The sequence below is a fragment of the Glossina fuscipes genome, unplaced genomic scaffold, assembly GCF_014805625.2.
Source record: "Glossina fuscipes isolate IAEA_lab_2018 unplaced genomic scaffold, Yale_Gfus_2 1, whole genome shotgun sequence".
NCBI classification, from domain to species: domain Eukaryota; kingdom Metazoa; phylum Arthropoda; class Insecta; order Diptera; family Glossinidae; genus Glossina; species Glossina fuscipes.
The window spans coordinates 44,797,934-44,814,231 of NW_023998415.1; the positions used below are offsets into that span (position 1 = coordinate 44,797,934).

Consider the following 16,298-nt stretch of genomic DNA (forward strand, 5'->3'; position numbering starts at 1 on the left):
AATTTTTAGCATTATGTCGATTACTCAGGACAACCTGAAGGGGCGGAGAAATCTTCAACTAATTTTGATAATTACTTATATCGTATATTTCATATCATTTATATGCGAGATTTATAGCTAATTGCACAACATTCTTTGCACCCTACGCCGGTTGTGATACAAGTTTGTGAGGATGTACGCAATACCCAGAAGGAGATAGACTTATTCTGTTTTATGCCGATCGGTTCGAATTCAGTCTCTCTATCGATCCAAGTTTTTCTGTCCATCTGTAATCCTTGTGTTCAGCCTAAAGATTGTAATTTTTAAGCCGTTGTAATCCAAAAAAACACCGCAAATCGAAAATGGTTCGAATCGGATCTAATTTATTTGCAATTGGGTGGAAAAACGGCGAATGTGTGTTAGAACAGATTGGAATTAAAAATTCTATCGTCATTGGTGGACGTATTGGTGAGCCGATCGAAACCATTTTTGAATCAAATCTGCCACACTTGAATTTGACGAACATCTCGTTAGATGGTTTTCTGATATATCTTCACCGAATCGAACTTTATAGACGAAAATAATAATAAAAAAAAAATATCGCTTTTTCTCGCGATTGTTTCCGTTTCTCATTTATGGTGGGCGTTTATCTGGGCAGATCGTAGCCATTTTTTTTTTTTAATATTGGACCAAGAAATATTTATGCTAATCTTTATACTAAATGTTATGCTAAACTCCATTATTGCGACTGTAGTAAGTTGGCAAATATAGGGGATCATAATGATCGCTTTTGGTAGACATAAGTATATATCATCGGCATCTTGCAAACTACACTAGGTAAAGATTTTGTCATATTTGTAAATAAGTTAGTTACCAAAAAATTTCGGAACATTACAAGCTTGATAGCTGTTTTTTTTTTTTTTTTTTTTTTTTTTTTTTTTAAATTAAAAAAAGAAAAAAAAAAAGCGTTCTAGCGTTAATGTTAGGCCATTTCCAACGCCAATTCTCATATATTGACTATTTTCAGATGACTTAACAAATCAACTAATTTTAAGATCGTAGCAATGATCCTCTAATCGACCTCTCTATTCGTGATCGGTACATATGTATATATATATATTAACGTAATCGCACTAACTGAGGATATACCCTATGTAACTTACATATGTTGTTTAGATGAGCATCAAGAAAGTGAAACTCACGAAAAAAAAAAAAAAACTCAATGTGCAGCCATTAACTGCGAAGTAAGTATGTATGAAAAATGTAGCTTTCATTTTTCTATTCAACTGGTTGATAAGCTGACTTTCAGCTACGTGATAATCTCCTCCTTCTCGTCTTCTCTTTTGTTCTTTTCGTATGAAAGCGAACAATGTGATATCGCCGGAAACATTTGAATTAAACCTGTTTTTTATCTTTTCTAATAATACCCTATTATAGGTCGATTAGATTTTCCCATTTTTCAAAAATAAATCTTTAATTTTTTTTACCAAAGCCCAGCGAAACCTCTATGCCATCTACGCCATTGCTGCAATGACGCGCTTTGTAAAAAAGGAGAATTGAAGATCAAGTATTTTACTATAATTTGTTCTTATGACAGTGTGACCTGAATATTTGATTCGAGAGATTGTTTTAGTGACGACATCAAGTATTTTGAAAAAATTGTGTAAATAGATTCAATTAGAAAGAAAAGCGTTTGCCATCTGTTTTAGGCTATTCATCAGTACATATGTTTTACATATTTACATATTACCTGCCGCATAAATTGTAATTACCAGTGATTGAGAATATAGTTTAAAGAATCTTGAATTGAAAATTATATATCTAAACGCAGGAAAAGAGAAAGGGCTTTCTTTCTATATTCTCGAAAAGGCATCTTCCGATCACAGAAAACTTGTACATCAAATGTTCTTCATTAAAGGTAATTTTATTTAAAATTAAGTCCTTTTCATTAACCAAGAACTTTTTCTATGAAGTCGTGTATGGTACGCTGTTTCGCAATTAACTGATATATATATATATATATATATATATATATTTATATATATGTACCTGTAGTAATTAAGTTTATATTTATTTTTTGTTCATTTTATGTTTATATATTGATGTATGTACGCGTAATAATCTAAAATCTAAGGAAAAATTCATATCAGAAAAACTCGCTAAAAGATTGGTAAACAGTAAAACACCTACAGAGTAAGTAGAAACAGAAAGAGAGAAATTAAGACTTTCTAGTTTTAAATTACGATGCAACAATTTCATTGAAATTTCATATGATACGAATCCCTAGATGATGAGTTTATTCTTTAGCTTCTACAGCGGTTTTCACGGAAGATATTTTGTGAATCGATTTACGTTGCGGTTTGGGCTTTGTAGTTACTGGGGTGACCGCTGGCGTTATCGGTGCTGGGTTCGCCGATGGCGTCTGAGATGTTATTGTGGTGGGTGTTTCTTCTTCGGTATCTGTTTTAATACCATTTTCCGATTTATCTTCGTTAGCCGAAGCGTTGACTACAATTATTTCTTCTTTCTTACCATTGAGCTCCTTGATTTTCGGTTTTTCACTGCATATATAAAATGTGTGATGAATGACAATATGAAAAATTTGAAAAAGCCTTTTCATTACCTTTCAATATCGATATTCAGTACAGATTCATCTTCTTCCTCCTCATCATCCTCGTCACGTTCATCAGGGCCAACTTCCCTAAGTAAATCACCTAAATCTTTATCAACATCTTCCCATAATTGATCGTCTGCTTGCTCTTCAGTTTCGTCCAAATTTTCCAACAAGTGTTCTTCTTCATCCTCGCCTTTTTCATCCGTACCGTTTGTTTCGGCACATTCTTCATCAGCAATTTTCTCCTCTTTTATCTCATTATCATGAATTTTGTCGTGTTCACTTTCAGATTTCTTTTTCTCCTTCTCTTTATCTTTAGATCGCTTTTTAGCCTTCTCGTCTTCCTCTTTGAATCTTAGGAAAGCCTTCAGATGTGACCTTTGCATGCAATGTTTCTTGGTATATATTTGCAATGTGCTTTTATCGGCCGAATAATGTTCGCAAAGTTCACAATAAAAGGCAGTAATTTCTTTCACAAATTGAGCCCCAACTGGAGCACGTTCACCATCTTCATCCTCATCAACACCTTCCATATTAGTCTCGTTAAGCAGAGCTTCAACCTCTTCATCTATAGCTTCATCGATTTCACCCACTGAGTCAACGGTCATAAATTTATTCAAATCGATTTCTCGTGTTCCATCATCATCATCATTAGCATCGCCGCTTTGATCGCTATCTGAATCATTTTTGCGCGCCTTATTCTATCGAATCAGGAGAAATATAAGTATGACAATATCTTTTAAAAATAAATGTACTTACTTTAATATGTTCTAACGAACAGCGATGAGTTTCATATAGCATTGGGCTTTTGAATGCTAAATGGCATGTAGAGCAGTATGGCATTAAAAATTTTTTCATTGTCTTATGATGTTCAGATAACTGATGTTTGGCCTTTGGCTGACGGTAATGCAATCGACAAAGATGACAAAACTTCGACTCGTACGTCTCTTTTGATTTTTCTTCTATTTCTCTTTGAGCGGTACGCTGACGAGCCCTTAATCGCAATAGATGAGCTCTTTGACGTATAGCTATTTGACGAAGAGTTGCCTTGTGAGTGCGTGAACTCAAATGATAGGTGTACTCCTGTCATAGTAAATAAATCTACGTATTTATATAATATCGAAATAAACTTTTTGTAAAATCTACCTTAAAAGTTACACATTTTGCGTGACAATGTATACAAGTTAATTTTATGTATTTTTGATTACGTCTCTGGGGACTGCTCTGCTCTTCTCTGCGGCTAGCACGCAACTTCCGATCTTTGGTACTACCTTCCTCATCCTCGCTGCTGCGTTTATTTTTCTTGGGGCTACTGCTCGACGGTTTGCTCTCGTCTTTATCCTTATCATCTTTTTTTGAAGATGATTTTTTGGTAGATGATTTTTTGGAGCTAACCTCACCATTGCCTTCACCAGAATCATCCTTTTTCTTACCTTCCTTTTTTAGTTCTTTTTCGATTGCAACATTTGAACTACCATCAGCTGTTTTGTCTACACTTACTTCGTCATCACTTTTATCCTTTTCTTCTCCTTCACCCTCCGTGTGTTCATCATTATCTTTTTTAATGGACGTCAACAATTTCTTTTTTTCACCACTTCTACTTTTCTCAGTAGTCTCTACACTTTCCTCCTTTGCGACGACATCACCATGTTCATCATCAACTCTAGTATTTTTAACACCTACCTCATCTTCAGCAATTGGTTTATCGTTGGATTTTGCACGTTTTGAAGTACCGGAACGTTTATTAGCACCTACCGAATCTTTGTCGTCGCGTTTTGTATTGTTATCGTCGTTATCTTCCTCATTGTCGCTGTGTTTGCGTTTATTTTTTTTGCTAGTCTCATCGTCGTCATCACTGGACGCAGTTTTTTTGGCACTGCGTGAAGAACGTCGCGGACTCTTGGTGCTATGTCTCTCTAGGCGACGCCGTCTAAGGGAGCTACAGAGGAGGATTGCGTGTTTTTGCTTTTAATGATTCAGTATCAATGTATCAAAATATATATATATAGATATAAAAATCATTTTGTTGTTGTTGCTGTAACTATCTAAAGAGTTATTGAAACTATTCAAAGTTTCTGAATGCAATAAATAGGAAACTGCTCAGACAAGCAAGAGGAGAAAAGAACTGGATCTCAATTGCTGTCCGATCGTTAGAGCTGAGCACAAGGAAAACTCACCATCTTTCTCTGAGCGTTCAAAATAAACAAATGTGGATTGGATTGGAAATACCTGCACGCACACACAAACTGTGGCATCAAGGCTCAACAAATAGTTTGTCATTGTTCTGTGTAAATTTGTTCGTTCGTTTTCCGATCCTGGTTATGTTAGGTTTTGCAACTTTTTTTTACACTTTTCAAGTATTCAGAGAAATTGGCAAAGATTTTCATTCGCATTTTTAGTTTTTTTGTGTGAAAACTATTTACCTCGTTAGACGTGCTATTTTTAAGACGCGAGCACGATCTTTTTGCTGAGCAAACATTAATTTGCGTCTCATGATGCGCAGGTCATTTGATTCTCGGCGCAATACACGTACCGGACCACCACGTGCCGAACGCACGCCACGACTGGATGGTGCACCCCGTGACCGTGAGGCGAAGCTACTTCGAATCGGTATTCGCTTTGATGGTGGCCCCATAGGCGATGAACGATGTCTACTTTTGGAGTTGGCACGTTCGCTATGACGTGAATTATTGGTGGCTCTGGCATTACTGCTTCTATAGCCAGACGATGACGCACCACCAGAGGACATTGGCGGTGGTGGGGGCGGTGGGGTACGATTTCCTCTACCCGTAGACGATGAATTACGTCTATATTCCTATATGTGATGATGACGAGATGAGGGTTTCGTGTTTATTGAATTCTTCACACAATTGCAATTGTCATTGAATTATCAATCAATCATTTAATAAGAGAGTATACCAAAATAAATCATAATCAATCAATCATTCATATTCAATGGATGTTGAATCAAAACATATACTTATTGGTTTGTTCTTTCTAGAAGACAGCGACTTTAGTTTTAAGCAAAAATTCTTATTTTCAGTTTCTTGATCACAAATAGATGACAAAACAACACAAGAGGGTTTAGGAGGCATCATGAAAAGCTGTTTTCTTTATAGGTGGTAGCGTAGTAGTAGTAGTATTCATAATTCGAAAAATGTAATAGCTATCAATGCAAGGCAATGCAGTCAACACATGTTAAAATATTTCTACATAAAATTTTTTATTTTTCTAGAAATACAATGGATTGCTGTCAGTTTTTCAATTGTTTTCTATATAGATATAAAAGCATATCGTTTTATCATCGATTATTTGCTTCTTGGAAAAGGCAAGTTTCTCATCTATGGCCACTCCATCTTATATATGTTAGCCAGTGCATCGGTACTCTATAGACTTTTTGTTTTTTGACCACTTCTTGGAGTCTTTTGTCACATCCATGTGTCGTCTTATATTACATTTTAGTTATTTTTCTGTATTTTTTTTTTTTTAAATAAAACTCTATATGGATTTTGTTACGTAAATATACATAAAATAAAATTATTTTTAAAATTTTATGAATTTTATAAAAATAAAAAATAAATTCTAATGAATCTTTTAAAAGTGGATAATGTTAATCCACAGTATATATTCTTTTTTTTCTTTTTTTTTTGATAAAACAATCTGTAACCTAATTAAACTTTTGCAAAAAGTGCTCTACTTACATCTTGACGCGGCCTCTTCCGGTCACCTGAGCGATCGCGTGATGAATCCTAAAAATAAAATGATTTTTATTTATTATTACTTATTACTTGAGAAATTTGAGAATTCGTGCTTCTGATGGCTACATTTTGAGGTACTTTTAAATCAAGCCAACCGAAACGCTACGACCCCTATATTGGTCGAAAATTTTTATTAATTTCGAACAATTTTCATATAAACATGTATTTTATAGAGTTAATTTAATAAACAAACACCTTTGATGCTTTAACATACCCTGTAACTTCTTTTGTGGCCACCAGAATCATGACGATTACTGCTGGAGCTACTGTTAAATCGATCTCGATTGCGTGAGTTATAGTGTCCCCCGCCACTGCTACCGCTAGGGCCACCTGAACTGTACCGCCCCGAACCACTGGCGCCTGCGTACCGATCTGATGAGCGACCGGAATTATTTAAACGACCGCCACCATAATTCGATGAGCGATAAGAAGAGCCGCGGCCGGAAGCGCTACCGCCACCGCGTGAGCCATAACCACGAAAACCACGAGCCATTTACTACAATTCTAACAAATTGACGTTTTACACTTTAAAGACCTCACAATTCAAGTGTATGAGAAATACAAGAATCTTTTCTATGTTAAAGGCAAATATTTATTTAAAATGAAAATCGATAAACACAGGAGTTAAAGAATTTTAAAAATTTTACCTTTTCTGCTTAATAATTCTTTAAGAATTATTTTAAAATATATATATCACGGCGATCAAATTATTAAGAATGATTTACAAACTTTTCTTTAGTTCTTTATTTGATTTTTCACAAAATTTTCACGAGGAAACCCAATTTTACTCCTTTTACAGAAAAAATATGGCGACACAATATCATAGCGTTGCCAGCTAAATATTTTGTGTTTTAAAATAGATACAACCCAAGCGTCACTATTAATAAGATGCCACATAAATAGCGAGAAGCGAACTCTATTAAATAATGGATTGATTGTACTCGTAAGAATTCATTTATCAGACAATACTTTGGACCTTTCAACCTGTTTATTATGATGTTTTCAAAATTTTCCAATTAGATAGACTTTCGTTCTTCTTGATTAACTTGGTGCAAACTAAATCAGCCATCGATACTACTGCTGCATACTATGCATAATAGACAATTCAGATACTGAAGGTACCTTTTTTGAGATCTAGAAAGAACAAATAAAATAAAAATGAATCATATAATGCAATTTTTCGAATGAATGAATAACGAGGGATATCTCAAATATATTAATTATATATAAATTTTTAGCATTTCGCGCATATGACTCTTCTTCTTATTTCCATTCTAATTTAAGCATCAATAATTGCTGAGCTTGGCATCCCTGTGCTAGTAAAAGGAATAGTAAAGATTTGCATCTGGGTATTGTGAATTAAGGAGAAAAATTGATAAATTTTCTTAAAATTCGAAGAAATTGCAATTTATTTTAATAGGAAAAAGTGCTATTTATAATTTGTTTTTCGTGTTAACTGATGTGAGAAGTGTTAAATTATTGCAGACAAAACGCCAAAATCTTTTTTTGTTCAATATCTCCTCGCGAATATTGTGAAATTTGTTTTTTTTTTTTTTTAGATGAAAGAGTGAAATTTATTTTTATACGAATAAGCAGGAAATTTGTTGGTAAAACAAATAGTTGGATAATAAAAGTGTAACTATTGCGTGGTTTTGATCGAAAAACTCACAAAAATTTTACTAAATTGCTGTAAATATAGTTTTGCTAACGTCGGCAATATTTGGGGTTTTCGGTTGAATACTCATTGGTTTTTTAAAGTATAATTGCGGAAAGGCATCCGCCCGATTCTCTTAATTTTTTTTCATATTGTGAAGGTGTGCGTACACAAATATTTTTTTCTATTGTTTACACGCTGTTTTTAAGAATGGCCAGCACATTGGAAGAACAGCAAAGTCTACGCGAATGCGAGAATTATATTCAGGCTCATGGCATACAACGAGTGCTTAAGGATTGCATTGTACAACTATGCGTTAGTCGCCCGGAAAATCCCATACAATTTCTACGTCAATACTTTCAAAAACTGGAAAAGGTAAGTGCTGTAATCTTAACAGAGAGATTTCTAGTCTTAAGAATATAACGTCTGTGCAATTTAATTAAGGGCATAGATGCTATGTGTAAGGTAATTGAGAGGCGCTAACTATAGACGACAATCTCTTATATTGCCCATGGGAAAAAAGCCTAGAAAAAATTTGTCCATTCATTCGCCGGCCTGCATTCCTAAAATAATTACGTTAATATATATATCTGTAAATACTGGTTGATAGTGCTAGTAAAAAGGGAAAACAAGGAAAAACATTTTCATTTCTTATCGTAAAGGATAGAATTCCCGTTGCTTATTTCTTCTTAATGTAGATATCTGGATGTTATGTCCGAAAATGAGGTAAATACAATGGCTTATTTAAACGATTTTTGTCATTTGGTAGAATCACTAATGGCCACAAATTCATCTAATTTTCGTAACGCACAGAAATAATTATCAGGAAATAGATTTTCGGTTAATAGCGATAATGTAATTAGCTTGTTTCGTTTCCTTTATTTGTAAGACCGAACTTCTTCGTATTATCATTACATTATCATTATATATACAACAACATCGTTATATTTAATAATTAATGGGCCAGTACGACTATAGAGTCTCATTCGGCACAATCATCAACAACAGTAAAGGTAGGTACATACAATAGAAGACATAAGGCCAAGATTTAGATTTCATCATAAATAACAAATTATAAAACGCCTACTACCAGGGTTAACAATCATTTTGATATCGAGTAGGCGCGAATTCCATAATTTTACAGGATTAACAAAGAATAGTTTTGATGATGTTAAATATTTATAGTCTGGTGGGATTAGATTCATTGCTCGTTCAGATTTCGCGAATTTAATTTTCTCGTGTAAATATCGGTACGTATAAGCTTGCGGAGATATGTCGGCAGATAGGAAAGTCAGCTAAATCACAATCTACAAAAATTAATTGTTAAATGTGGGACGAAGAGTGGAAATATTGTTTAACTTCTGCGCTATGATGTATTACCAAACCGTATAAACATGTGTGATAAATAAGGTGTGCGATACAATATGCCGGATGAGTGGAGTTTCGCTCTATCTCAAAATCAAATATCGCGTACGGATTAGTAATTATTTTAAAACTTGGATACATTTTTTCTGCATTGGATTTGTGTGTACAGCAACGCCTTTAACACGTATACGGTTTTAGAGGCTCTTGAATAAATCAAATCGTTATGAAAGTATATTAAATCGCCATAAAATCTGGTGCGAAATCGTTGATGAATTATATAGTGCTTTGTTCACTTGCTAGAGCCTCTTAAAGCTTTATGTGAATGTAAAAGAAAGAAAAAATGATTCTAGACGAGTAGAAAAATTATATTCGTCTGTGATCGGATCTTTCGTATCAATTTTTCATTTTTTTTCATTTTTTTTTTTTCACGTCCCCTATTCATGTAAGAATTATGCAAAGAGAAATGGAATGGGGAAGTGGTGGTGGTCACAGACTAAAAAATGAGATGCATATAGAGTCGATATTAAATGGACAACATTTTTTTAAGGGTGTGGAGTTATATCTAAAAGTAATTAGCAAAGACATTGACCAGCAACTTTTAGCAGAGATCTGTTAAATCATTAACAGAGGGAGAAACATTTCATATATATTTTCGCACTACATACTTGCTTTGGCCGCAGTGGCTAAGTAAACTTTCGCTTTTTCTATCTCATATTTTTCATGTTTTAACATTTCTTTCGTAACAAATTTTAACTAATTAACATAAATGCATGTCTTTGTTTATAGTGTTTTTTTAAAAAAAATTTTGAAAAAATTATGTTCCGATTTAAATCCTTTCGGGACTTTGTTTAAAATTTTTCATTCGTATATTTGCTAGTTACGTTTCATAGCCTTTGATTTTTCCCATTTTTATACAGAGATTGTAGAACCACAGATTACACATGCAATTGTTTATATGAAGTAGAGGGAAAGCGCATCCTTCTATATATTGGAAACGATTGAATAAAAATCAATGTATGAATATTCGACACTCAATGGCCTATTGTTTCCATTTTTAAACGAGGCATTGTAGGACGGACGATAAATTATATGTGGAAACTGTTATCGTTGTGTCGGTTATAATGTATGAATGATCACCAATAAGTCCAATTTCTCCAACTTTTGAAAATATCGGTATTCGTAGTTTATATTGCGCTCTTGAACACATTGGTGTTTTCAAACATTTTTATTTACAATTATGATTGAGAAGAATTCGAATGAAATAGAAATTATTTTGTTAATAAAAAAAAAAACAAATTCAAAATTTCGAAGAAAAATTAAGATGCATTTGAAAATTTTTTCGTTCGACTTTTTAAAAAATGCTTTCAAAATTTTAAAGTGATTTCTTTTCTATTACCATAAAATTTTTGGGTTATTTTCGCCTCCAATATTCCGTAATCCCAGGCAAAATATAAAAATGGCCTTCCATGACGTTTACATATATATTTTTACTTATGCTCTTTTTCTCGCAAATTTTTCATTCGTTCGCTGCATCTTTTAATTTCTTGGCAGAATTATTGAAAGCTTTCGTCGAAATAGCTCTCAGCTTTATATTTACTTAATGGACCTCTGAATTAAGCTACGCGAATGTATTCTCGTTTCGAAAAGCTTTTAAACACACATAAACACACTTTCTAAAGACATCTATCAATCTCTTAGTGTATTAGAGAAATTAGAAAGCTACGAGTTGTTAAGAGTTAAGTTGTAGCTTTCGAGAAGGGATTCATTTCGCGTAGGCAATCTTCTCGGAGTGTTTCGGGAAAAACTCAACATTTTTAGATCCAATAAAAAAAAGAAAAGAAAATTTAAGGCAATTTCCTGCCCCCTTAAATGCAGACAGCCCCCCGTTAAAAAAAAAAAAAAAAAAAACGGGAACCATTTTGATTCGTAGAACCAATCTAGTTTTTTTATTATGAATGATGGCCTATTACAGCTGGACGTTATCTTTTTTGAATAGAACTTTAAGATGGATTTACCACATACGTGCGTTAATATCTGGCGAAAAAAATTTCAACTCGTTTCGAGAGTAGCAATCACACCGGCAATTGTATCAGGGCTTGATATTGTTAATAAAAGCAAGGAAATTATATTCGGTCGTGACCTGAAGAAAAAGAAGAATGCAGCTAAGTTTTCATACCTTATAATGTTGGACGAGTGGGAACGGTTGATTATTTCTATTTTAATAATAAAAGTAGAAATTTTTATGGTATATATGTTATACACTTTATAGGTGTTTACAGTTATTGTTATATAGTTGTGTGGACGTTGTGGGCGTATGCGTCATTTTCAAATTCTTTTGCAAGATTGTTTCTTGCATTATCTTCATTTTTACGCGCCAGGATAATATGTACGAAGGACATTACACAGACGGACAGACGGACAGACGATTACGGTTAAGATGATTCAGAATTTGATGCTGATCAATGTCATAAATGTACTTTGTTGGGTCTCTGAGGAGTTTTTCTGGGCGATTGCAAACGTTTTAACAAACTGTATACACAATCCTTCCAACTCATCCTTCGGGAATGGGTATAAATATAATAAAATTCTTATTTTTCCTTAATCCAAACGGTAGTTTAGAAGCAATTACATAGCAAAGCCTGTCTGTATTCTATAGCAAAAAAGTCTGTTGCGTTTGCATATTGGAAGATGCGATATAAGTATGATTTGAATTGTTCCATTCTTCCAAGAGAACAAAAACCTACGGCGGAATTGTATCAATAATTCACAGCACACACACCACGCAATTGTATAAATATTTCAATTATGAGTGAATAGAAGAAGAACTAAAGAATACTATTATGCTATTGCCATTCAGTACTTTGTGATAGATGATAGCTCATATATACATTGTGGCGCCCGTAATGAGCATTTTTGTGAACTTGAAAGGAAGCGATAAAATCTTGATGGCAAATTAGAAAATAGATACACAGGGATATAGGGATTGATATTAAATGAATTAAATTAATTTTAGCGTCGTTCACCAACTTTGTATACAATATGTATACATATATATATATATATATATATATATATATATATATATATATATATGAAAAGTATAGTAAAGCATACACAAATGAACTTGCAACAACATGTGTTTTCAAGCACACAGTCCTACACACATATACACGAAGCTTATCATCGCGCAGTAAGCCGACAGAACGTTAATGCATTGAATTGGCGATGAAAGCAGAACACAACAATTACACAATACACAATACAAAAGTAAAGAAAATTAGAGAAGTGATAGAGATAGAGATGGAGATGGAGATGGTGATGGTGATGGTGATGGTGATGAGAGGAGAGGAGAGGAGAAGAGAAGACACAGATGTAAAGTTGGCAATCGAATACCTTCATCATTGGCATCCATATGAATTGATAGCCAACTCTTAGAACCTCGTTTTAAACTTTATTATCGCAATGGTGTGACCGTATCTTTGTTTATATGTATGCCTATATGCACGCGTGTATGTTTAATATCTATGTATGTTCATATATATATATATATATGTATATATGTATATATGTATATATGTATATATGTATATATGTATGTATGTATTTATTTATTTATATATGCAACTATGCTTGTATGTCAATAAATAAATGGAATGGAATTTGTGAAGCAATCTGGACTCCTTTCTCCCATTTTCCATTTATGTTTATATAATGAGACTTCCAGTTAACGTAACGAAGCCTTTACCTTCGTAGCACGTAGTAGTTATCGTGTGTGTTTATTAATAAATTTCTTTCTAATCCTCATACATCATATCAAAAATGATGGGTATACTCGATACAATGGAACAGACAATGTATCGTGAATCTCTCTTAAGTGCAACGTATTATAATCAGAAAATTGAAATTGGCTACCACTAGGAGTAAGTGTAATTTTTGCAAAAAAAAAAAAAAAAAAAAAGATGAACATCTGTTATGGCAAACTGCAAAGAGTTCGAAGTTATAAACTAAATAATTCGTAGCTCTTAGTTGTGTTATTGAAAAGAGAGAGAGAGAGAGAGAGAGAGAGAGAGAGAGAGAGGAGAGTGTCTGTTACAAAAGGATTTGTTGCCAATCAAAAAGGATATTCAAAATTCGTTCCTTGCCGCGCATAAAAAAACGCACACAAACCGTTGCCTTTTGTTATGTATTCAACTTTATGCCACTTTTTTGTTTTTCTTTTAGTCTCTTTGTCTTTTTTCCGCATGCATACATAACAACAGCCTGTTGATTGCAAAAATTTGTGTGGTACAGGACAAATTTTTGGTTTTAGTATCCTTCATATCCTAGCGGTGAGCGGTAATATTTTTCAATGTTAACTATTTGCTAAACGATTTCATTTAAAATTTATAAATAATTTCGAGAGGAGTTTCAATAGAAGAAGAAGAAGAATAAACAAAATAAATAAATAAATAAATAAATAAATAAAATACGAGAAAGGAAAGGAAAAAGGATTCATTGTGAAAATTTATTCGAATGAACGGATATTGTTTGCAATTGCGATAATCATGGGTAATTCGTTAAGTGTTAATCAATTGCAAGGCGCTCTAGTAGATCGTCTTAAGTCGGTTTCATTTACCACTGATGAGGCTACCGGTAATTTGCGCGTCCGTTCCTTTTCCGACGGCGGTCATTTGACAGCGCGCGCTGCCACTAACATCATGCGTGAAGAGCATCGCAACAGTTTAGATGTTATTCATCGTCCACGCTATGTGCGCACATCGTGCACAACTATACCCGAGGAAGATGTTGTAAGTGCTTAAACTTTTACTCTCGCCCTCTTCCATTAACCATTATCAACTTGTCAACGCAATTTGTATGAGAACATCGATTATATAAATTGAGTTCCTTCTTGCGAAATTGTGGTCACGGTTGGTTATCTATCTGCCTTTTTTTTTTTTTTTTTTGGTTTTTTTTTTTCTTTCTTTCGTTCTTTGTTGCATTCCTTCTTCAAAGTTCATGTCCACGCATTGTGTTAAGTACGTGCATATTATATGTTGCTTTGTACAATAGAAAGGCCAGTGTTGTGTAAAAGTTTTTTTTTTCGCAATTAAGAGAAGGAAGGAAACATTTACGTTGAGGAGTAAACAATCGATAAAATATAATTTCACTAACTTTTCTGGAATAATAACCTGTTCTTTTTATTTTTCATTTTTTTTATTTATTTATTTATTTATTTATTTTTTTTTTTTTTTCAAGTCAAAATTTCACTTAAATTGCTTAGCATTCCTTTTCAATGTCAATGATTTTTCATGAAATTTCATTTCATTCAAATTTATCAATAATTTCGAGAGGAGTTTCAATAGAAGATTAAAAAAAAAAAAAAAAATAAATAAATAAAAAAAAAAAATAAATAAATAAATAAATAAATAAAATAAGAGAAAGGAAAAAAGATTCATTGTTCGTTCCCGTTTTTGAAATTCCGTTCCGTTTGAAAATTTGCTCGAATTAAAGGAGATTTTGCTCGAATTGTACAATAATCATGGGCATATCGTTAAGTGTTAATCAATTGCAAAGCACTTTAGCAAATTGGCTTAAATCATTTTTATCTAGCAATGGTGAGGTTGCCGGTCAAATGCGCGTCGTTTCCTTACCCGACGGCCGTCGTTTGACAGTGCACGCAGCTCCTTATATTATCACGCATCAAAAGTATCGCCATCAACACTATGTGGCCAGATACTGCGGAACTATAATCGAGGAAGACGAAGTAAGTGCTTAAACATTTACTCTCACCTCATCGATTATAAATTGCGTTACTTCTTGTCAAATTGTCGTCATGGTTATCTTCCTTTTTTTTCTTCCTTTCTTTCTTTCATTCATTCTTTCTGCAAAGTTCACGTCCTCGTAGTGTTAAGTACGTGGATATTGTACGTTCGTTTGTGTAATGGAAAGGCCAGTGTTGTGTAAAAATTTTTTACGCAATCAAGACGAGGGTACATTTATTTTGAGTAAACAAACAATCGATAAAATACAATTTCATAAACTTTTCTAGAGTAATCTTTTTATATATATATATATTTTTTTATTTTTTTTTATTTTTTTATTTTTCATGTCAAAACTTCACTATTATCTGCGATAATAGAAAATACTGATGATGGATATGCTTGACATGAGAATGATTGACTAACTATATATATATATATATATATATATATATATATCGTTTCGAAACTAACCAAAAAATGCAATTTTTTTTTATAGAAATTTTTCTTCAAATTATTTATTATATTCGTTTAATGAGATTTTTATTGTTATTATATATATACATATACATATATACGCATATATATTTATAAAATAAATTAAAAAAAGTTATTTTGCCTTTCTATTTTGGCGGGCAGAAATATCGATATTCATATAAATAATCAGGGTAATAGTTTACAAAGCAGATAAAACCAATCTATGCTATTCATCTGTTCGTTCGACGCGTGTAACTCGATAAATTTAATTTTAATAAGTCTTGACTTGCAAATCGAGAGAGTTGAGAGTGTCTTGCATTCTTCGAAGGTGGATAGCATCTATGTTATGAAACATACACACTTAAATACACTTAAATGCAATTAATTAGTCATTCCGGTATTGCGACGCAGACACAGATACATCGTCTGAAGCTCCTCGTCCGCGTTCGAAAGTATTTTCTTTCATTAATTAGTTGAGATAATGGCTTTTTTTTTTTATTTATCGTAAAACGGAATATAGAGAAACTTTTATAATTCCTTATTGTTGTTGCTGTTGTTATTGTTATTGTAGTTTATATATAAATCATACGCCATATACGTATTATGCATATGCCTGCTGCGCTGTGCACTGTACTCCGTAATATATTTAATAGTACACGAATGTGTGAATGAAGTAATTAATGATTGAATGAATCGAATTTTTCTATAATTTC

The 16,298-nt window shown here is 33.0% G+C and overlaps 2 protein-coding genes across 3 annotated transcripts in view; one reads left to right on the forward strand and one right to left on the reverse strand.

Moving 5' to 3' along the window:
• Nucleotides 1–1,995: 1,995 nt before the first annotated feature.
• LOC119631488 (glutamic acid-rich protein) lies at nt 1,996–7,040 on the reverse strand. Of its 2 annotated transcripts, none has more exons than XM_038023745.1 (8): nt 6,999–7,040; nt 6,566–6,924; nt 6,295–6,342; nt 5,017–5,408; nt 3,740–4,532; nt 3,353–3,676; nt 2,603–3,294; nt 1,996–2,540 (listed from the first exon to the last, which is right to left on the reverse strand). In XM_038023745.1, exons 2-8 carry the CDS (start codon nt 6,842–6,844, stop codon nt 2,276–2,278), a joined length of 2,793 nt encoding a protein of 930 aa, XP_037879673.1. In that variant the 5' UTR covers nt 6,845–6,924; nt 6,999–7,040; the 3' UTR covers nt 1,996–2,275. The 2 variants fall into 2 exon arrangements, with proteins under 2 accessions (XP_037879673.1, XP_037879674.1); XM_038023746.1 differs by having other exon boundaries at nt 6,566–6,919; nt 6,999–7,028.
• A 754-nt stretch (nt 7,041–7,794) lies between these two features.
• Nucleotides 7,795–16,298, forward strand: part of LOC119632718 (cAMP-dependent protein kinase type I regulatory subunit) — a 36,970-nt gene continuing 28,466 nt past the window's right edge. The window contains exon 1 of the mRNA XM_038025787.1: nt 7,795–8,380. Coding sequence (XP_037881715.1) covers nt 8,216–8,380 — 165 coding nt within the window. The 5' untranslated portion in view covers nt 7,795–8,215. The remainder of the gene's footprint in view (nt 8,381–16,298) is intronic.